Below are 24,825 nucleotides of genomic sequence, written 5' to 3'. Positions count from 1 at the left end.
ACTACCTCAAATAGGGCTTAATTAATTTTAGATTAGTCAACAGTTGTCAATAATATCTAAAGTCTGGAGATGAGCATACTAAAAACACTAAAATTTGACATGAGATGCTGATGGTGTACACATTACTATTTTTTTATGAATCAAGTGTAAGTGTGGTCTGTTCTTCTACCAAACAAATCCTGCAGCTTCTGCTTTACCCTCCCATTCACAGCACCTACACAAAGGCAGCAGAATGCCAAGCCACAAATAAGAAAAATTGTGCTGTGTCAGAGTAAAACTGGTCATGAAGGACTGCTGTCAGAATCACTCAGGACATAACAGGGCAACTTTGTGAGTGCCTGAGCTGAGTAATCTAAAGAAAATCAACTTTCGAAATCAACTTTTTAATGTAAAACTCCTACACAGAATAACAATTTTAGGTGAAAAAATAAACCTAGTTCATTTAAAATATACATTTCAAGGCTTTTAACAAAGGAAGAAACACATTCCAAAGAACAAAACTCATGGCTATACATGAATGCTTCCATTTCAGACATGTTTTCGTCTTTTTCAGCAACAATGGGCAACACAGCATAAGGCATCAAATGCCTGTGGACAAAGGGTAAGGAGGCAGCCAACAGGAAATCTCAGTTAATTAAAAGAACTGAGATATATTAAAATGTTAGAGAATATGACATACTGCTGTGTAAATATTACCCAGGTCTATGCCTTTCAGACTGAAGGGAGAGACTGTATTTATTGGACTCTTCTGAGTCTGCTTTGGCACACATAAGCTCTGCATCATGAGCAGAGGTAAGGTGAGTTTTTCGCAGGTCAGAGCATTTTGTTAGGGGGAGCACGATCTCCAAAAAGCTACTTTTTTAAATTTTTCTTTTTGCCATGTTGAAAAACAAGGTTTGCATTGATAGCTGCTTCAATGGCCTGGGTACAGATAGTGAGGAAATATTGACAGAATCCCCAGCACCTTCCATAAGGAACACATAGCTTACATTAAAAATTCACAAGATTTCAAAGCTATTTTTTCCTACTTAGCTAACTAAGTTTATCCTGACTCCCACACTTTCCTTCCCTGAATGCTAGGCCTCCTGTATCATCCATCATACATGAGTTTACCCTCATGCTACCTTTTCTAAGGCCAGGGTGAGCTTATAAATATTTAGTTATAATTCACTGTGTGACACTGTTAAACAAGTCACGACAAGTTCTTATTGCATTTATTCATTTATACATTATTGTCTGGGAAGTTCCTAGAATAAAGAGCCTATATCCAGACATGCTTTTTAAAAATTTAATACAATCCTGAGGAAAGTAGTGAGAAAGTTATTCCCTGGAAGAAAATTAAATAAAATCCCTACTTAAAGTAGTTAAATAAAATACAGTACATATGAATATTTAGTAAATTATTACACATATGTATCTTGCTTTTTGGTAATAAATTTGAACAAACCCAGTTTCTTTTCGGCAACTGATATCCAGTAAGTTAACAATTCTGCCCTTTTCTTTCCATCATGGAATTTCTCACACTCTGTAGAACACTAAAATTGTATTTTTCTAATCCATTAGGCATTTTTTTTTTTTGCCATTCAGGTACACCTCAGTATCTTAATAAATTGAGCCATATCTGACAGGAAAACTAAAACCCCCATGAACTATATAGCAGTTCTGCCTAAATGTGGATATCCTCTTGTGACAAAGTTCCTTTTTGATGGTTTATCTTTCAGTACAGACATTGGCAACACTCATCACTATACCAAGAAATATTTTTTACGTTCGGAAAAGTACTAACTCTTGTTTCCTTTTTTTTTTCTTACTTCTTTACAGAGAGATAAGATATAGGCTTAGAGCAAGCCTAGGTCAACTTAAAACACGCTAATTTCGTTATACAGAATTAATGTAAGAAAAATGAATAGTGGCTCAAATTAATTTTAAATTTAATATGTTCTCCTAAAAGTTTGTACAGTTTAAAGTTAGAAAGCTACCATTTGAGTCCAAATCCTAGCTCTGTTATTTACTAACTTGTGACTTAGGGGAAATTACTTGTCTTCTCTATTTTCCCATTTCACAAAATTTGATTAATACTGTGTCATATGTTAGTTCATAGTATTATTGCAAGGGCTGGATGTGATAACACATGGAAAGCATTAAAAGTAATCCCTTTGTTCAAATGAGCATTAAAAGTACATAGTGCTATCGTTACTGTTCTAAAAGAAAAGAATAACTGAGCCACAGATTCATTCTTTAGCACACGCAAATGCTTAAAGTATTTTGGGAGAGAGATATTAGAAAATGCATCAACTTTCACATAGATAAAACTATAATATATATAAGTCACTTGGTTCACATAGAGCTAAAATTACCTAAAGCATCCTAAAATCATTTCCTTGTACTGCTATAAGTTAAAGAATATATTTCATGCATTTTAAATTAACCAATAAATCATAAAGTAATTGAAGGATGAGATGTAAATTGTAAGATCCAAAGGAAAACAGTTAAATTATGAAGCAATTTCTGATTGATCTCTTTTGAAAATTTCAATGTGCCAGTATTCATTTCAACAAGTATTATCTGTAAATCAAGGAAACAGCTCCTGCAGTAGCACTAGCTTCCCAGCACCACAGCAATGGTGCAATCCTGCCATCTCGTGGAAGGCCTCTAGAACTGCAAGGCCACATTTTGAAAATTTATAAATTAAGTTCAGAAGAGCTGTATCACTTCTTGTGTTTTGACATTTTAAGGTTTAAATCTTGAGAATGGATCTGAGACAGAGAGTGAGCTTATGTGATGTTAAAAGGAAAATTACTTAAAAGTAGTAAAAAAAATTTTTTATATAAAAGAATATGTAAAGGTCTCAGCTTTTATATACACTGTACAACTATTAATATAAATTCTTCTCTAAAAAGAAAAAAGAAAACTTTCTGAAAAGAAATGTTTCATAAAGCTTATTTAGCCTCAGTTTATAAAGTCACATCAATTTAAAATTTTTTAAACATGTTCTTTTATGTAGAAAAAAATAACTACAATCATGATAAAACATTCTCAATGGACAGAAGCACAAAAAGAAAAGTGAAATATAATCTAGTCTTTCTACATGTGTAAATGTAAACACATACATCAAAATAATTTTAGTACAATAGAACGAAGATCCCACTGTCATTCATTGTTTCAGATTTCCCCAAGATTAAGAAATGGACAACATGAAATAATGACTAGGGCTTTTCACTAAATATTTCAATATTACCTTACTAATATTTACAACAAAACGATCAGATCTGGGTGACCTAATATTTCACTTGAAACAATTACCTAAAATGCAGATATATTATAAATAGTTTGTCACACATATCCATGGGTAGATGATTTTAAAGAAGAATTGTTAAATGTAACATGAGTTAAGTACACTTCAGAAAAAGAACACATTTGCAAGAAAGTAAGCAAAATGAACTCCAAAATGTCAAACCCACCATAATATTTGTGACACCTGAGACATGAAGGAACCCTGCCAGGTTGCAGTCCATTCTTCATCTCTTCCCACCTCGAGCTCCATCTCATACTATGAGAGGGCTTCATATACACACCTCTATGACTCCCTAGAGTCAAGCTCAGACCACAACCCCCTGCACATGCACCCACACAAACCCTCATCCTAAAAGCAAGCTCTGTGGTTTGGATCAGGAATCTGGTACCTTGCTTAATGAGTTTAAACGTCAGGTAGGAATTCTGTATTGGCCCCCACAGACTCCCCCCAACCCCACTCATGCTTTGTGGGAGGGCACTGTAGGAGGAAAGCCAGAGTAGGGTCCACTGAAGGGCATAAATGTGGAAATGGTGTAAGGGTGTTCTACAAAAGGGCATTTTCTAGGATGGGGATATGGTGTGAAATCCTGGTAGCGATGGATACCCTCGTGAGCAGCATTTTTCTTACCTTGTGTATCTTAAGGTCTTGCTCTAAAATGGAAACTAGAAAAGTTCCCGTGAAAGCAAGGAAGGCAGGATGAAGGTGTTTGTGGTGGTGGTGTACTGCTATCTGCCCTGCCCCGTGAGAATCTCAAGTGAAAAATTAACCTCTCTGATTTGTGATATTAACTACAGAGACGAATTTTCCCTTCAAATCACAAATATTTGTCTTTCAGTCTGTATTTTGCAAGAGACGTGAGCATGCCAGGTTTATAGAGCATTATTTCATCATTTGCAGAGATGTTTATATACTCACCATGCTATTCATTTTTGAGGATGAGGAACCCGCTCTCTGCTTTCTTAAACTATTTACTTCTTCTGTATTTCCATCTTTCGGTTTCCAAATCATTCTGCTACTCCCCGCCGTGCCTTCTGATGAGGACCGCAGTCTCCTCTCTATAAATCTTCCTTCACGAAATGGACTGAGGCTACTGGCAAGAACTATTAAAAATAAATTACAATTAACACAAATATTTAAATGGAAGTTTATAAGTGTTCTATTGAAAGATAATGGAAAACTTAGAGTCATTCAAGAATGCTCTATCACTGGGAGATTTTTAAAATTTTAGTGGTATTTTAATTTGCTTAAATATGTAATCTCTTTGAAGGCCAAAGCTTGTGTAGTCATCACTGGCTTTTTCATAGCTCACAATAATCACTAAGAAAACCCTGTCCTTATTTCCCACAAACTGTATACAAAATCTGATCACTTCTTACTACCTCTTTACTAGGATTCTGGACTAATTTCCATCAATGGTTCCTGAGTTACTGCAATACTCCCTAAAACTCTCTTGCCGCTGTCTATTCCCACAAGCAGATTGCTCCACACCTCCAGTATGCAATCTACTTGGCACATAGTAACCAGAAGGGTGTACTTAAACCTAAGGGAGATCCATTGCCATCACTCCTCTAGTCACTTTTCAAATGGGCTTTCAGCTTCCCCAGAATAAGACTTGTCTCTTCATCCTCATCCTAGGGTTCACCCTGTTCATCTTTCTGACACCTTCCACTGGTATCCCTGACCTCCACCCTTCTTATGCCACACTCAGCTTCTTGCTGTTTCTGGAACCTTGCAGCCATGATCCAGCCTCACTCCTTTGACCCAGGATGTTCTCACTTTTTTTCAATTATTTGCATGGTGCACTCACTAGGTTCCTTCAAACCTTTTCTGATATGGTCCCTTAGGTTCCATCCTGCTCATCTTATTGAAAACTGAACTCCAACTTCCCACTTCCTGATCCTTTATTTTACTTTAAATTTGTCCTCAGCAGTTATCACCATGTGACATTTATTTATTTGCATGTGAACTGTCTCACTATCCCCAGTAGAAAGTGAACTTTTATGAAGGTAGGGATTTATGCCTGTTTTGTTCACTGCTATATTGCTAATGCTGAGAACAGGACTAAAACAATATGAATGAATGAATGAATGAATGAACAAACTATTCTATGTAGGCTCATCTATAGTAAAAGACGGGCAGACTCTATTAGGCCAATATAGCAGTTAACCTTTAGAGCCGATGAATAAAAGTTAAATTTCGTTACTAATTCTGATAAATAAATTAAGTACTAGCTTAAATATATTCCAAAAAAATACCAAAAAATTTAGTATTTGGAACTTAGTGTGTATAGCACCTTCTTTTTGCATCAAGTACACTTATTTAACTAATTTTGAATTTTAAACTTCCAAATTATAAAATTCTTACAAAGAGAACACAAATATTCTCTCAAATATAGGATAGTGTAGTATAATCTTTCTTTGTTGATATTACCAGCTTAATTATTTGTCCAAAAACAGGCCACCTATTATCAGAATTACTTTAATGGGTAAATGGCATATAATTAGGGTGTCTATCAATAGATTCATAATCCCTAAGAAAACTGCTGTCATTCCCTAGTTTTAATAGAGAGACACCAAAACGTACAGGGTTCAATTAGACATTGGGGCAAGTCATCATTGCTAAATAAGAATTAGATACTTCAGGAAAATTGAATTCTGCCCTCTTTTATATCATTTTCATTCTTTTTCTTTTTTTCCCTCTGTTTTTATTAATGTATACTAATTGTACAAAAGGATTTCTTTGTGCTATTTCTTTTTTTTATTATTATTCATATGTGCATACAATGCTTGGGTCATTTCTTCTTACCACCCATCCCCTCGCTACCTGGCAGAAACTATTTTGCCCTTATTTCTAATTTTGTTGTAGAGAGAGTGTAAGCAATAATAGGAAGGAACAAGGGTTCCTTGCTATACAGGGCATCGACTCAAATTGATTTCCTGTGCGTGTGTGTTACCTTCTAGGTTAATTCTTTTTGATCTAACCTTTTCTCTAGTTCCTGGTCCCCTTCTCCTATTGGCCTCAGTTGCTTTTAAGGTATCTGCTTTAGACAAAACCTTTTTGTTTTTGATATGTAATAATAATACCTGTTTATGAGATACGTGTGATGTCTCAATACATGCATAAAATGTGTGATTGTCAAATCAGGGTGACCAAGTACCATTTCTTTTTATAAAGATGATCCAGTCTGAGGTCAATCATTTGCTAGCAATGTGACTTTTTAATGTTATTTATTTATTTTTTATTTATTTATTTTTGCAGTACTGGGGCTTGAACTCAGTACATCTTGAGCCATTCCACCAGCCCTCTTTTTGTGATGGGTATTTTCAGATAGAGTTTTACAGAACTATTTGCAAAACTATGGCTTCAAACCACAATCCTGATCTCTGCCTCCTGAATAGCTAGGATTGCAGGCGTGAGCCACCAGCGCCTGGCTTTAATGTTTTTAATACTAAAAACAATAACTACCATGAGAGTTCTGTGTGAAGATTAAGTGAAATAGTATATGCAAACTTGTGGGCACATTTTGGGCACACATTAAGTGTACAAAAATGGCAGCCATCATAAACATCCTCCTCCTCCTCATTATTCTTTTGTGTTACAGTTAAAGAAGGCAGTCAGGTATCACTAAAGCCAGGAGTATGGATAGGGCTATCAAGTTTAAAAACTGGAAAACCTGGCCAGGTACATAAATGTGATCTTATGTAAAATATGCAAAAGAATTTAAGACAGCTAGAAATTAGTTTATACATTTTAAAACTTTAAATTGTTATGTTTAGAGAGATACTAGTTATATAAGATATATAATTTCATGACTCTTGATAATATATATTTTGAATTAGTTTTTTTTTATTTAATACTTTAGGCTATACACATAGCACGGTATAGTAATTAAGAGCCTGAGTTTTGGATTCAGAAAGTTGTAACTCAGCTGTGCTACCTACCAGCTGACTAATTCACTGACCTCCATTTTCACATTTGTAAAATGGGAAATACCACAAGCCCATATCATAGGGTTTGTACACCTATCAATTATTTGTTAAATTTGTGTGTGACTGCAGACATCTAACTTATCTGCCCTCCAATTTTCTTGCTTATAGAATAGTTTACAATAACAGTAGAAATTTCAATCATTTTAATTTAATCATGTGAAGTACACAGACTAGTCCCTAGGACATAATAAACATTTTATCAATACTGAGAAAGTTATTATTATTAGGAGTAAAACTAACAGTAGCAACAGCAGCAATGATAGTAAAGAAAAAATGAAAGATAATGTCTAATAATGACAATGAAAACTGATGTCTAAAATATTCCAGTAAGAGGTATATATTCAACAATTTCTTTCACCTGAGTTTTATATTAAATAACAATGTTTCCTGGAACCACACTGGAATCTCTCTTCTTTCTCTGTCTCTGTCTTTGTCTTTCTGTCTCTCTCTCATTTTAAATCAAACAGAAAATGACCAAGATTATACATATCAGGCAGGGTCTAGGCTATAAGGACTGACTGTGGTTTTAATTCTTTTGTACCTCAAGATAGGAATGATTTAATGAAACAGTATAAACATTAATAGTAAAAACTTGTTAACATACAAAATAAATTATACAAAAATTTTAAATTATTTTATATGAAATATATCCATTTCACTAACTAGAAAATACCAATACCTATCTGGTGACCTCTAAAAAAGATAGCCCTTATTTTAGATAAAGCCACATTACAATTTCCTTCCACTTTGTTTTGCAGTCAGAATCTTGAGTAACACAACTAAGAAAAATGAATGGTATTACTGAGTTACATTTTCAGCATAATATAACTCAGGTAAGCTTAAAATCAAGCAATGGAAACATTTAAAACAAATAATAATTGAGAAAAACATAGTGTTAAATACAATTTCCATTGATGAAATGGAGTAATAAATCCAAAGAAAAATTGATTCACATAACTCATTACACAAAGAAAATCAGCGTACCTTTGGTAGTATTTGCTTCGTATGCATATGATGGTTTATTCAAAACATGATGATCACCTGAAATGGGTATTATCCTTGAATCTGAAACAGGATGGATTCCTTTAACACGTTCAGCTATTGCTTTATGTTGATCATACAATCCTGTTTTCCTTGGGGAGCTTGTCCTCAACACTGGTTCACCATTTTGCAATACCATACTTTGTTCTCTTTGAGTATCTGCTAGTAAGTGAGTCTCTGAGTCGCTCACATTCTTGACGGGTAGCTCAGTGATTTGCAATAACACCTCCTTCTGATTAGCAGCAGAGGTTTCTGATAAGGAATTAGATTCAGTGCTACATTGACCTTCTAACCGATATTTCCCAGGAGACATAACTGCACAGGACACAGCTCCCAAAGCTTCTATCGTTGGCTTTGTAACAGCAGCAGGATTGGGAGAGTTCTGAGAGGTAGAATCATTGTGGCCAAATTTGTCACAGTGGGATACCATGCTTCCACTTTTGGGAAAGGCATCTGCTTCAGACACAGAATCTTCAGTCAAGGCTAAAAATTCTGAGGGTGTCTGAGCTGTGGTAAGATCAGCAGACAGCAAAGGAGATTGTAGAGAGCTTCCTGCTCGTTCAGTTACATCCACAGAGCAAGATGGAGAAGCTCTTACCAACACAGGTTCCTTTTCTTGGTACTGTGTAATTTCTAGTGAAAATTCAGACTGTTGTACCAATGAAATGGATTGGCTCTGTGGAACCGGCTTAGAAAACTTATAGTGAGATGAAAAAGATTTGGGGAGTAGTTTCCTTGTTGACTGTTTAACAGATCTGTGAGTCTGTTCTTCAGTAAATCCAGAATCATCCCCCTCACTTTTGCCAGAACTTAGACAATTAATAAAGACATTCTTATTAGTTGAGGGCTCCTTTTCTCTTTCAAAATCCTCTGTCAAAGATCGTGTTATCTTCTTGTTCCGTGAACTACTAAAACCAACAGTATGTCTTCCCCTGGTTTTAATATGTTCTTCCAAACTCTGTTTCTGCATATTGCTGTGACCAGGCTGAGCACCATTTGAGATAGCAAGGTTCTGGTTGGCTGGTTCTTGCTTAGGTTCACTCCCCTTCTTATGGTGGAAGCTAATGGAAGGAGCACGGAATAGGCTCCTGCGTTTTCCTGTGCTACCTGAACTTGAGTTAGTGCTAGAAGGAGAGGAACTGTGGACACCAACTGCATTACTGGAAGAGGGTGAAGAAGGAAGAGAATCATGTCTTCTGCTAATACTTCTTCTGAATATTGGTAACCGGGAGACCAGGGTAGATCTTCTTGATCCTGAGTCCCCCATTGGGACTCTAAGGCTTGCTCTGTGATAGCCAACTTAGCAGCCTGGGGAAAGTTAAAACAAAAAAACAAGTCAATAGAGTTCAATTAGAAATAAGACCCAGTAAAACAAAAATATTGTTTTTCAAGACATTGCATAGAATTTGGTTTATACTTAATAGACATGAAAATTCTGATACTTAAGAAATTTTTGGATTTGTAAGTAGAAAAATGATCTGATAATTTGTGTAAAAATCTTAATCATGATGCAGAGATTTCAATTACCAAAAAGATTTAGTCTATTCAAAAGACTGTTAAGTTGAGACACAGATAATTATTTAAGACCCAGTCTTACTATTCACAAGTGTTTCCATTATTTTGTTGTAATTTAGTTGCTTAACATTAACTTTTTATGTTTATCTAGATATAGTAGGCATGTAGCATATGTCATCATTACCCTCTGGGAAAATGCTCGAGCATGGCCCTTCTTGGAGACCATAGTCCTGTTTTACATTATGTGACTCCAAAAACAAGCTATCAACCTGACCTTAAAAGAATCACAGACTAGACAATGGTATGGCCAGGTATTAAAATCTCCAATTGAAGAAAACCACTTTGGACAAATTCTTCTCCTTAGTGTTTTATTTAAAAAGTTTGGAGATAATTAAGCCATTAGTAGAAAACACAAAATCATAAAAGAAATAGAATACAGGTATAAACAAATAAACACGGAATACAGGACTTATGGCTATAATTTGAAGAAAAGTCTTGAATGAAAGCTAAGCTAATTGATAATCCTAAGAGAAGTGAGTGTACCTCCTAAGAGAATCAGAAACATAGAAAAGATTTGCCCCCCAAAAACTGTCAGTGTCTGACATTTCATGACTTTCACCTTATGCCAAGATGTCAGAGATGACGAAGGCAGCAAAGGAGGGGAAGAAGGTGGCAGCTACACTTCCTCAGCTTTGTAGTACAAAGCACTTTTTCACAGATTATCTCTTTTGGTGCTTCTAGCTCTAAAAGTATATATTACTATGGGCATTTTACAGCAGAAACAAAGGTAACTTGCCTCATGTCAGTAGCTAATAAATAGTGAAACAGGAATAAGAAATTAAACATTCCTTCTTCCAAGCCTGGCTCACACTCATCCTGGTATATATTGCATTTACTGGAGTGAGGAGACAAGAGTTTTGCTGCAGGAGGTCTGGCTAGGCCTCCACTGCAAGGATTTCTAGTTCTTATGATTCTAGTTGCTGCTAGTTTTCATGACTTTCACCATATGCCATGATTTGGTCCCTGTTTTGTTTGGCTTTGCTTTTAAATTTCACTTAACTCTTTTTTGGGAGGTAAGGGGATTGTTTCTGTTTCATTTTGTTTCATTTCTTTGGTTCTGAGGATCCAACCCAGGGCTTCATGCCTGCTAGGCAAGCACTCTAACACTGAGCTACCTACACCTCCAGTCTTCATTGAACTTTTTACACGTAATGCCCACTACTCCCTTGCCATATTGAATTAGACCATGTTTCATTGTGCTGGTGTTTATGACCTGCAAACACTGACTAAACACTAACAAGTACATAAAGTTGCAAACACTCCCTTTATTTTCTTTACAGGTATGAGAATTGATCAAGTAAGATGCTTACATTTCTTTGAAGAAGTATGTGATAAAAACTGGGAGTATTTTCTTTCAGGTATACTTCCAAAAATATTTAATACTTTGCTCCAAAGGATATAAAATCTGACAATTTACATTATAAGATTTTTTTATTAGATTGTAATCACTGGATTTAAATTGATTTTTTAAATTGTAATCACTGGATTTAAATTGATTTTTTAAATTGGCTTTATTTCTTAATTGGTAGCTAATAATTGTATTTATTTATGGGGTATAAGGTAATATTTTGATATCTATTTACATTATGGAATGACTAAATCAAGCTAATTAATATATGCATCACTTCACAGATTAATCTTTTTTGTGATAAGAGCATTTAAAATGCACTATTTTAGCAAATTTAAAATACACAATTTATTGATAATAGTCACCCACCGTGTGGTGCAATAGACCCTTACAAAGTAATCTTCCTTGTAACTGAAATTTTGTACCCTTTGAACAACATCTCCTAATCCACCATGACTCCTTCTCCAATTGAAGCCTCTAGTAACCACCATTCTACTTTCTTTGTCTTCAAGTTTGACTTTACTAAATTTACATATAAGTGAGATGTAGCCTTCTGTACTGGTTTATGTCACTGAGTCTAAAGTCCTGCAAATTCATCTATGCTGCTGCAAAATACAGAATTTTCTTCTTTTTTAAGGCTGGATAGTAATCCATTGTGTATGTACACCACATTTTTCTTTATCTATTTATCCACTGGTAGACTCTTCTGTTTGTTTTGTACCTTGGCAATAGTGAACAATGCTACGATAATCTAGATGTGATGATATTTCTTCAACATACTGATTTCAGCTTCTTTGGATAGATACAAGAAGTGGAATTGCTGGATCATATGGTAATTCTATTTTTAGTTTTTTTGAGGAACTTCCATACCAATTTCCATAATGGCTGTACTAATTTACATTCTCGCCAACAGTGTATAAGCTTTCATTTATCTCCACATGAGTTTTAGTTTAAATCAAGCTACATGTAAATTACTTCCAAAACATTTCCGTATTCTTATAATGCTTTAATTGAAGAAAACTTAAAATACAGTGACATTTTAGCTCCTGAGATTTTTCACAAAAGTTTATTATTGTCCTCACAGCTTAGATTTTGTAAAGTAGATACAATGAATAATACATTCTCATGACTATATTCTTAATGTTTGAATTAACATCATTCTCAGCTATGAGTTTTTTCATTCATATATAGCATTTATTTCGATTTAATTCATACTGAAGGATTTATTTCCCAAATTAGAACATTATCAACCATAATGACTTTCAGCTGCTCATGAACCTGTGGACTTCAAAACATTAGCTGCAAGGTATTAATTATCATTATTGAAATATCTTCAAATTTTATGTATATTGAAATACTTCTTGGCCTCTTTAAAAAACACTTCTTGTGTTTGAATCAGCACTAAAAATAAAAGAATGACAGTTATATATCCTTAGCAAGTATTCAAAAGATTTAAGTAAGGAATAATTTTCAGAAGATTATAGCCATCACTCCTCAACTTACACACTTGATGAAAACAGTCAGACTTTCATTAGATACACATAATACATTTAGGTTACTGGTGTTTGTTTTATTTTCTTTAAACAAAAGCATCATAGATTCTAAAAGCCGTATGTGCATTGAGTGGTTTGACCTAGGGTAGATATAAAATATATTAAAGATAAAAATCATCTAGATTTCACTTTATTTTATATGAACTGTTTCCCATTGAGAAGGAATAAATAAGGGAATGATGAGATATCCAGAGATCAGAACTTTCCATATTTTAGAAAGGCTTGATGTGTTCTATATCTCCAGATCCATTATTCCTCTCCTCGTGCTTTGGTCTCTAATTACATCGAGGGCTGCACTTTCTAATCAATTTCACCCTTAATGTCAGTGTAGCTATAGGTCCACCTGCTTGGGATGCCTTTCCTGTAACTCTAATGTGTCAAAATTTCTAAGGCAACAACAGGAAACCATCTCTGACTCCCTTCCAACCTCCCTCTTTATGTATCCTCAAAGTTTATCTTACAAAGGGTGACTCTGTTTATCTCACTCTACTATTTTTATCTTTAGATTCTTAATGACAAAGGCTATCTTCTGGTTATTTTGATATCCCAGTTCCTAATAAAATACATTAGTATCTATAGAGTAAATGAATTTCAGAAAAAGAAATTTCAACTTGAGCACATGAGTATTTCAAACATAAACAAACACATCTGTATTACTACCAAGAATAAATTTTATAATTCTGAAGTTAATTATGCTTAAATACAACTTATCCACATTCAGAAGCTTATCAAAAGCCTTTCAAACTATAAAACATTCAGTAATCTGAAATTTACCATTAAACATTTTAAGTGTTATAAAAAATAATGCTGAACAAGTTGAATGAAACCAATAAAAATGTCATCACACCAACTTCAAATATTCTTGATGGATAAATTATAAAATATTATAATTTGGTAATTTGTACTATAATATTATAACTATAGTAGTAAAATATTTTCTTTAAAAATTCTGTACATTTCATGTTTTTATCAAGTTCCAAATAAGGTAAAATAAGTATCTTTTCTCAATTCTTATCTAATCTTTCTTGGTTCTGAAGTCATAGTTACTTAGCTAAAAACAGGTCTTAAATATATACAGGTTTATAACTGTCCATTGTCTAGGGACCATAAACATGATTTTCTTTTGACACATCAAATTTGTTACATAAGCAATGATATTCTTATTATACTTTTACTGACTATCTATCTCCCTTCCCACACATGCAATTGACATTAAAAATTTATAGTTTTAAAATGCAAACTCTACCATTTACAAATTGCACAACCTAGAACATCAGTAATAATTTTTATAGGGCTTTTTAAGGCTGAAGAAGTACTGCATCAGAGAGAAACTAAGGATGCATGGAACGGAGTATATTTACAGACTCTAGTCTTCTATGATGAAATATACACTGATGGTGTATGGAATGTGTTACACGTAAATTTTGTGTCATAATTATTGTCATTATGACACTAATCTACTTATCAAAACCTGTGCTCTAACTGTTGCAATGAAAAATTCACTTAAAATAACATTGAGGGGAAGTTTATAAAGTGAGGTCAGTTTTTAGAGCCCATATTATGAACTTCTGCTAAGTTTTTTTTTTTTTGCTAATTTAAAAATGAATAACATTTGAGGTATTTGTGAGAAAAGATGAATAAATTAAATCTATTCCCAGCCATCTTCTTTTTCAGAACAGTGTTCAAAAAGTAACAGGCAGAGCCTAAATGACCACACTAAAAAGAAACTCTATTACACATGGGCAAAATGCAAGAAAGGAAACTGACAGAAAACAAATACTCTCTAGATCATAATTATCAACATGGCAGAAATAGATCATATGTAAGCACATCAAAGGACATTGTTCAAATTATACCAAAACTAAGTAATAGCTTCAATAACTTCCCCAAGCAACCTTATCTAATTATGTCACTTAACCCAGATTCACATGAAGCTCATCCCAGTTAGGTGCTTGGAACTCAGGTGGAGAGCCTTCCAGTCCAAAGGCCTTGCTATGTATACAACATTCCTTAACTGTCTTCTCACTCTACTTTAAATGCACAACCAAAATACTTAATTGCTTGTCCTTAAATGAATGAGGAAATAATGGATGTATTTTTAGCAGATAAATCACTCCCACAACACTGACAAGGGTCACTTCTGCAATTAGAGTCAGTGACGGAAATGTGTGGTATGTAACAGGGATGACTGATCAGGACCAAGTGGGTGATCGGTCACAGGGAAGAGAATGAGATTGTCAGCATAAGATAGAAAGAACCAGAAATCATGTAATTGATCAGATACATGTAATCAAGAAATTGTTAAATTTGTATATTGGATACACTAAGTTATTCCAACAAACAAACAAGCAAACAATACACTGCATAAGAAATGTGTACCTTTGAGTGACTTCTAAAAATGATTTGGCCCTAAAGATAGCATACAAGCAAAGATGGACTGCCCCATTACATTTGCATAAATTATTCTTACAGTAAAAGAATGATGCATAATCAGTATGATAATAGGAATAGTTACAATACAAAAGGAAAATGCACTGCAAAGAAGTGCATTTCCTAACAGAATTTAGAAAAGCAGATACAGTTTTTTACTTCAATTAATGGAAAGACAGGGGCTGTGATACATATTTAGGAAAAAATGAGATCTTGACACCCAGTCACATATGATCTTAGCTTTGTATTGTCCCAAAGAAACAATATAGAGAGAAGACAAAGAAGAGTGAGTTTTGAGCAGAAATAAGAAAGAAATTAGTTGCAAAAAAAAGGAAGAAGTGTAAAAGCCACATCTACATGTGAGCCAGGCTTAAGTAAATAATAAGACTCTGATTATGTTTAAGAATAAATCACGATGAAGCCATTATTACAAGCATTTTTAAGTTGCCTTTTGTAAAGTATCCCTTATCTGAAATCCTTGGCACCAGAAGTAAAACTGGTTTCTGATTTTTTTTTAAATTTTGGAACATGTGCCTATAAATATGGAAATACGTCAAAGATGGTACATAAGCCTACACGTGAAATTCATTTATGTTTCATCAAAACATTATATACATAACCTGCAGGTAATTTTCTATTTTATTTCTAGCATACTTGTGTCTTGACTGTGACCTGCCATATAAGGTGAGATATGGAATTTTCCAATATGGTGCCATGTAACTACTCAAAATACTACAAATATTGGAGCATTTGATATTTTTAGATTAGGGAAGCTCAACCTATAATTACATTTACCCATGCCTTGTTTTTGACACCAAATATCTAACCATGTTGGTTTTTCTCTAGACTATCCATGATGGTATAACTATCAATTACTTCATTCACTATCAACAAAATTGTTCAGACAATGGTAAAAGAACAGACAGTATTTTCAGTATTCAAAGACTGTCTCAGAGTCATGTCCAAGGTGAATGTGATTAGTTTGTTAAGTGATGACAATGGTCATATAACAAATACGCAACTCTGAAGAGAGTAAACTCTGCAGACTCACTGCTACCGAGACCAGGACTCATCTTTGGGATCCACTGCCAGTCAGTCACAGTCAACTTCTTTAAGAAACAGCAAAATATATTTGAAACATGTATAACCAGCAAAGAACCAATACCTGGAAGGAATATATAAAGAATTCCCGAATATCAGTAAGAAATAAAACAATCTTAAAGGAAAAATAAATGAGCAAGGAATATGAAAAAGCCTTTTCCAGAAGAAACACAAATCACTGATGAATATAAGAAAAGATATTCAAATTCTTTAGTAATCAAGGAATGCAGAAGAAACTCCAATAAGATAGCAAGAAACAGAAAACACAAAGGATAAAAGTCAACCAAGAATATAAACAGGAAGGTCACAGAAGAGGAAACAAAAATCACTAATAAAGTTGTAAACAGATTTTCAACCTGTTATTAATGGAGAAAAATCAGAGCAAGTTACTATTTTTACCCAAACATTTAAAAACATAATAATATCAACTTTTGTGAATGAAGTAGTACTTATGACACTTGTGAAGAAGTCCAACTTCCAAAAGTCATTTTAATTATTTATCAAAATACGAAATTAGAAAAACAGTTCACTTCTCTGCAAATACTAAGACAATACTCACAGATCTACACAAACCACCATGTATAGGGACATTCAGGAAAGATTTATGGTAGTGAAAACTTAAAATAATATAAATGTCCATTTATTCCATTAACTTATTTGCCCAAATAAAGAATTTGTAAAATATAATATAGTATATCAATTCTAAACACAGTAAAACAAAAAGAAAAATGAAAAAAAAAAACACAACTTCTTAAAACACAGACAGAAAAAAAAAAAAACACATGTCAATCCTAAAAAAAAAAAATAAAATAAATAAACACAGTAAAACAAAACCTAGATAAAGTGAAAGGTATGAATCAACATACAATGAATTTCTAAGACATTTGCTCATAAACCAAATTGTTAAATGGTATGTTGCATAGTTCATGTCAACTTCATGTATTTTCTAAAATAATATTTATACAAAGTAGTGGTAAATACTCTGCAGAATCACGTGTGTAAATACAAGGAAAAGGTCCGGAAGGACTTACTTCAAAGTGTTAGCAGCAGTTTTCCTTAAAGTGGGTCTTAGCATTGAGTGTTGTCATCCATGGGGACATTAATGTTATATGTATTATGAAGTTTAACAATAAAAAAAGTTCATAAATTCCTTTTAAATAAAACCCCAAAATAAATTAGTCAAGTATAAAATTATAGCCTATCGAAACTTACATAATGTGTAAGGCTATATACATATGCCTATGAAACCTGGTGGAGGAATGTGCAGGATACATGAAAATGAATAATAGTGGCTGCCTGTGGGATAAAATGTCTTCAAATTTTTATATTTTAACAAAATGTTTAAGTGAAAAATATGAAAGTGCTAAGAAACTTATGACAATGTAAATATATTTTCTCACCTATATTTTAACAATAAAACTTATATTTATGTGACTCACTTCCAATCCACATTGAGTCTGTTTATACATTGAGATTTACTTTTCTCACAGTTCAAATTCTATTTAGTTTCCCTGTTGCAAGCTACTTCCTTTTTTTTGTCACTTGACAATTCATCTAGAATGTTATCAGGGATAGGTCAAACAAAAATAATTCACAAGCATTTTACTAAACAACCACAGATTATTTAATGTATTCTAACTGATGTGAGAAATGTTATGATTTAAAAGCACTTGGTATTATTACTTTTTTTAGTTAAAATAAGTTGATGCCATGTTAACTGGTTTTTCCCAGGAAAGTGAGCTAATGAGCTGTCAGTTCATGTTTGTGTAATTTAAGTAATGAATATATATCTATAATGCATGCTTATTATAGATAACAGTGATGATTCATTTGTTTATTATATTTTAAAATAATGGATCTACCTTAAATTTTTATTTTTTTTACTAAATGAATAAAAAACCTGCAGTTGCATATAAGTGTCAGCAGAGGGCAGAAGAGATCTTCCTTTTTGACAAAGAGTCAAATTTATTGTAACTGTCAAAATCAATTTAAAGATTTATTGGGCATTTAATTGTATAAAAAACACCACAAAGTCTTTAAATGAAAACTAATTGTATCAAAATATATTTTCAATATAAATCTTTGAGTCTTTTAAAGCAATTAGTGTCTAATAAAAACAAATTGTCTTTTAAGTTAAAGGAACACTGCAACTCTTTAAAATTGGGAAAAATAGAGCACTAAAGAGGTTTATTTAGTTTTTCACTTATAAATATGTATAGGAGTTATGTTTTAAATATTCTTTAATTTAAAAAATTTATTTACTCATTTATTTAGGTGCCATTTGGGTTTAAATTCAAGGCCTCTCACCTCATCACATCCTTTGCCAGTAGTTATAGTTTAAGGAAAATTCTGATTTACATGTATCAATTCAGATTTATCATTTATTTTCTAATAGTTTCTTCTTGATTCTGGAACAACACAATACCTTAGGTAAATTGCACAGCTTTGTAGGAAACATTGGTGTAAATGATGAATAAGTATGGCACCATATTTGATTATAAGTGTATATGTTTGTTACTTTACTTTTTATTTTCTTAATATATTACATAGAACAGCTAGCGGCCACAGACAAAAATATACATTAAAAAAGAAAATTTTATGAATGTAGCATAATACAAAACTCTGTGGAAAAGAATTTTAAAACACAAATTAGAATACATTTTAGGTGATTAAATAAAACAGTGGCCATTCTGAACATTTATAATCTTGTGTGCATGTATATTTCTCAGTGTATATGTCAGTAACACAGATACCTGACAATACAAATCAACATTAGCAGTAATATAGAATCTAACACTTTCAATGCACGCTCCAGCACAAATGCAAATTATAAATGTTAGACCGATATATCTGAAAGTCAGCATTGGGCTGGTGAAAGGAAAAGAGAAATGAGTATCCACAGAGCACTGCATCTTTGCTCTTGCACAAACACTGTTCTAGTTGTGTAGTGTGTTAAAGAACACAGTATTTTCCATTCAATCATGAACTGACAATGAGCACCAATTCTATTAAAATGATTTTTGAAGCAAGATCTTGGACTTTTTTTTGTGTTGTCTTCAATTCAACATGTAATAATCACATTCATCAATGACACTGTTTCACAAGATATTTGTGGATAACATTTTTCTTGGATTCCATTTCTCCATTCATGACATTACAGAATGATTAGACAAATTCTATGAATCCCTCTAATTTACTAAAAGACTGTCTGTCTAGGCATAGTTGCTCACATCTGTAATCCCAGAACTTGGGAAGACCAGCCTAGGTACAGAGTAAGACTCTCCCCTACAACTAATTACCCAATGACAGATGAAGAAAATGTGATTGTACACACACACACACACACAAAATGGATCATTATTCAACCATAAAGAAAAATGAAATTATGTTGTTTGCAGGTAAATGCATGGAACTTGTTCATTATGTTGAGAGAAGTAAGCCAGGTATGGAAGGACAAAGATTGTATGGTTTTCCTCATATGTGGAAGTTAGGCCTGGAAGATGCATGCATTTTATAAATTCATATGTGATTTTGTGTGTGTGTGTGTGTGTGTGTGTGTGTAGACAGAGAGAGAGGAGAATATGATTTTAACAGTGGGTCTGTTCAAGGGGACTACAGGGAGATGGGAGAGGAAAAAGAATGATAGCGAATAATATTGAAAAACATTGCATCTGTGTATGAAGACAGTATAATGAAATGTACCGTAAGCTGTTGAAGAATAGGGGAGCAGGGCGATACAGAAAGAGTTAAGTAACAGGGGGTTAAACTAAGTAAAGCACCATATACACACGTGTGAAATACCAAGGTGAAACCCTTTGAACAATCAATAGGCACTTAAAAAAATTAAAGACAGGAAGGTAAAACAGGTCCTATCTGTAGGAGGGTACCCATAGGAGGCAGGAGATAAAAAGAGAAGATGAAGGAGGGCAACTGTGGTTCATGTACTTGTACATGTATAAGAATTATACAGTGAAACCTGCTGAAATTGTTCTAAGAATGAAGGAGGGGAGATGAGAAAGATAGGAGTGAATCTAATTAAGATCTATTGTAAGCACTTATGTAAATGTCACAATGTATCCCCCTGTACAACTAATTTATGTTAATAATAAAAATTGTTTAGAAGAGACAGGCAAGGTTATGCTGCCCTAAAAATTGAAAAAAAAACCCATAAAATTAAATAAATAAATATGAATAAATAAATGCACATGTATTGAATTTGAACTTCAGGCTATGTCAAGGCCTTGCACTTGCTAGGCAAGCAACTCTACCACTAAACCACCAGCCCAAGAGATGCCCGACGTTCTATCAGTAATTAACAGACTCAAGCAAATAAAGAAATTTATTTTAATGTAGATTGAATTAAATATATCTTATTACCTGTACTGTTCTTTGATTTTAAAATTTATTTATTTTAGAGGAATGCATAACATAGATTTTAACAAGGGACCTATGATGCACTCAGCTCATTTCTTTCCTTTAAAAAAATCTTCAAACTTTGTTTGTAAATTCAATACATTTTCTTCCTGCAACTATTGTTCTCTGATGGGCCTGCATGAAAGGTCATATAAGGAATGACTGGGTGCTGTTTCACTTATTCAGAGTAACGTAATGTTAACATAATCAGCAGGAAAGAATTCATGAGGGAAGGACTTGTGTTTATGTGAAAGAATAGCAAGGATGATGTGCCTGACTTGCACTGCCACTAGATGGGGATTTTGTCACTTGAAATATCTAAGCAGTTTGCCTTAATGAACAAGTATTTCATAGAATTTCATACTCACAAAGAGGGATTCTTTTTGTTGATGAAGAAATGGAAACTGAGACTCGCTAAGTATTTCATTCAAAGACATACAAATAGTGAGTGTGCCAACATTTACAGAACACAATACTCTTGCTAATGGAATTAAATCTAATCCAATCAAACAACAGCAAAGGCATACAAGAGACATGCCCTTATTTTAAACAAAACATTCTTGCTATCAGATACTTATGTATCTTTTATATCCTCACAACTGAATCTTGTTCCAATTTTTATAGCTTCAAATAAAATTTTGTTTTAAGGAACTACATTCACATAATCTGCTTTCTTTTCTTTCCACTTCGTGGCTTTCTTTTTAAGTTTTTATTAGCATAAATTAATTGTACAAAGAAGTTTCACTGTGACATTTACATACATGCATATAATTTATATCTCAAGCTTTCCTCATTTTTATTACTGTTTCTTAACTCTTTCTTCCTCCTCTACTCTTGGTAGTTTTTAGTGGGTTTCATTATGCTGTTTTCACAACTTCAGTAGAGTAAGTTACCTCATATTTAAAGAATACATAAATTTCTTATTCTAATTCTCCTAACAAGTTTCCAGATCACTATAATTCTTACCAGGTAAATAAACAAATTTTGGGCTAGAGAGGTAAAACTAGATTTGAATCAGGCCTTGATGAAGCTGAAAACAAAAATTTAAATTATATAACTCTGTCTTAGTGTACAAAACAGATCTTGCTATCATCTATACAATAGCAACAATAATATACTGCTACACAATAATATTCTTAATGCTACAACTGTACTAGGAATGTTTAATTGGAAGTTAATGTGAAGTTACTGCATAAAGAATTTTATTGTGAATGAGATGAACGTCACTGTAAACATGATAAATGTGACTATCGTATGTTTAGTAATATATAATATACACAATATTCCAAGTTGGAATTCCAGTGAGAGATCCATTGCCAGGTAATCATCAAGAGGAGTTCTAAATGACTCTCCAATCACTAATAGTTCACAAGGAATATTATTTGGCAAGAACAAATGCAACTACTAGCAGAAAGAGAGAGAATGTTGTACCACCCTACAGACTTCCCTAGGCTAAAGTCTCATGTCTAAGACTGAACACTAAACACACATGTAAGCAGGCACTGGTTAAATGTGAGATGTCCCTGGAAGACTCATGCGTTGAAGGCTTGCTCCCCAGTGCAGCAATATTCAGAGGAGAGGTCTCGAGAAGTAATTGGATCATGCGCTGACTAGCCTTGGCTCTTAGAGGGTGGAGGCTAGTTAGAGAAAGTAGGTCACCGGGGGCATTCCTATGAAAGATATATCTCACCCCTGAACCCCTACTTTTGCTTTCTTGTCTCCTGTCTGCCATGAGCTGAGCTGCCTCGCTTCACCATAGTCTCCCTAACATGGTCTTCTGCCTCACAACAAGCCTAACAGCAACACAGACAAGAGATGATGGACTGAGACCTCTGAAAGCAAAGTAAAGCTATTCCTTGATTTCCTCTGGTATTTTGTCCCAGTGACAGAAAGCTGACTAACAGTAAGATCTGAGAACACTTTGTGATTCGTAAAAAACTTCAACGAAAGAGACAGACATCATAGCTTAGGCAGAAAGGAGAAAGGTATCATACAACAAACAGAAGGGTCCCACAGAAATGGAAAGGGAATCTGAAAGGGGCCTTGTCTGTTTTGCTGTGGAAAAACCATGTACTGCTATTGTAACTATATATACACATATTTATATAATATATATATATACATATATAAGTGTTTAATAATACAAAGGGACAACTACAGGGTGAGGTCAGTGCTATCTCAGTAATTTAGCTTCTTCTCAACTTAATATTTTAAATTTTTTCCTGTATAATATATGGATTAAAAATTCTGGAGTCACATTTTTTGATTTCTGGACTTGTTAACTTTGGATAGACTACTTTAACTCACTCTAAGCCTCAGTTTCACTATGTATGAAATGGAGACAATAAATAGTGCTTATAGTATCAGTTAACTATTTTGAGGATAAAATTAGTAAAGAGTGTAGAACAAGGATGCACACAATAAATTTAGCCATTTTTATAACTATAAAATTATGCAAAGTGAATCCAATGCATTCTTTCCACTTCAGTCAGGAATTTGAGTCTTTGAGCATGGAAAACTTTGCAAGCAGCACCTTTTCCAGAAATGTATTAGGTTAGGCTCATTTGCTTCTATATAAGGTACAAGTTGAGATAGTGAGGTTTTGAATAGTGAGATAATATCCCAGCACAAATCCTTAGGGTAAAGAATGGTACCATTAGTCTACAAATGAGGAAAAATAGAGCCATCTGATCATTTTATGTGATGACAAACTCTTTTTTGAGTTTTTTCTAACTCAAAGGTATTTTGTACTGAGATATTTTGAAAACTTTCATGTTTTTGAAATCTCACATGACAATTTTGAACTTTTTAAATAAAACAACTGTAAAACCTATATTATCCCTAAAACATATGAAAGTCACAACAAATTTTCATGATCTTAAATATGGCAGAAGTATGTATATTTCTGGCATGTTCATACTTCATATGTTCTTTAAATGTATTTCATTAATAATGTCAGCTACATAGTTAGCTCATTTGAATTAAGGAAAACACATGCAAATGTGTGATAACATAATCTAACTCTCAAAAGCAAAATAAAGGAAAGCAATGGAGATGGTGAATTCAACTATGATATATTTGATACATTGTAAGAACTTTTGTAAATTCCACAATGTACAGCAGTAAATCAATTTTAAAAAACATGTTACATGACCTCTGACAGTGATACAGGCAATATGATAAATAATCACAATAATGAGATAAAAAGTGAAGAGGGCAAGTATGGTGGTGGTAATATTTGAACTGAATGAAAACCAGTGGGAAATGTACTTCTAGCAGAGACAAAATCAAGTACAAAGTCCCTGGGGTTGACTGATCCATTCAAGTGATAAAGTTAGTGATGAAATGATGCAGGTCAGGAAGGTTGACAGAGGAGCAGATCCTGTAGGACCTCAACAGATCATGCCATATATTTGAATTTTACCTGTACAGTTAGGAAAAACCAATAAGAAAGCTAAATTCGAGGGACAGTCTCTTTTCAGAGGATGGATTATAAGAACAGCAGTCAGTTAGGAAGCTATTTCGATAATCCAAAGAAGAGAAGGTGATGGTGTGGCTTGGACAGTCATGGCACAGATAACATAACAAACTTGGTTATCTTGGCAAGTGCATCAATAAGAATTGCTGATGGACAGAATGAAAGGAAAAAGAATAATCAAAGAAAACTTTTAGTGTTTTTTTCTGCTTTTTTTAAAAAAAATATATATATACTTTTAAAATGACTGTCACAATGGTAAAATCAACATGGAAAAAATTAGTGAAAAATATACCCAAAGACTTAAATTATGATTAAATACTGACTCACAGGTCTTTTTCATATTGAAAGCAAAATGTTCTAACATATAGCACACCCTTTAAAAATGAATTCATTCTTAATCTCAAAACTAGAAAATTTCATGAAAATGGGGTATACAGAAAAATATAACAATAAAAAGCACCTAATTCCATCAGTGTGATGTATTTATTTTTAAATGCAAGGATACTTTTCTTAACAGGGCATTATGTTAACTGAAACATGTCTGGAACATAGGCTAGCATGTCCTCATTTTGCATGATTCCATGCATTAACTTTCGTAAGTC

General features: G+C 33.4%; 1 protein-coding gene across 10 annotated transcripts in view; it reads right to left on the bottom strand.

Moving 5' to 3' along the window:
* Ccser1 (coiled-coil serine rich protein 1) overlaps positions 1-24,825 on the bottom strand; it is a 1,264,311-nt gene that overhangs the window by 1,109,146 nt on the left and 130,340 nt on the right. For all 10 annotated transcript variants that reach the window (XR_012435621.1, XM_074041363.1, XM_074041362.1 and 7 more), the window contains 2 exons: positions 8,269-9,633; positions 4,211-4,395 (listed from right to left, as the gene is read on the bottom strand). Coding sequence is in view for 9 of the 10 variants with exons in the window: in XM_074041363.1 (XP_073897464.1) it covers positions 4,211-4,395; positions 8,269-9,592 (1,509 nt within the window). In the remaining variant the exon portion in view is untranslated. The remainder of the gene's footprint in view (positions 1-4,210; positions 4,396-8,268; positions 9,634-24,825) is intronic.

Source organism: Castor canadensis, chromosome 9 (genome assembly GCF_047511655.1).
Source record: "Castor canadensis chromosome 9, mCasCan1.hap1v2, whole genome shotgun sequence".
In the NCBI taxonomy this organism is placed as follows: domain Eukaryota; kingdom Metazoa; phylum Chordata; class Mammalia; order Rodentia; family Castoridae; genus Castor; species Castor canadensis.
This window is presented reverse-complemented; position numbering and strand designations above follow the sequence as displayed.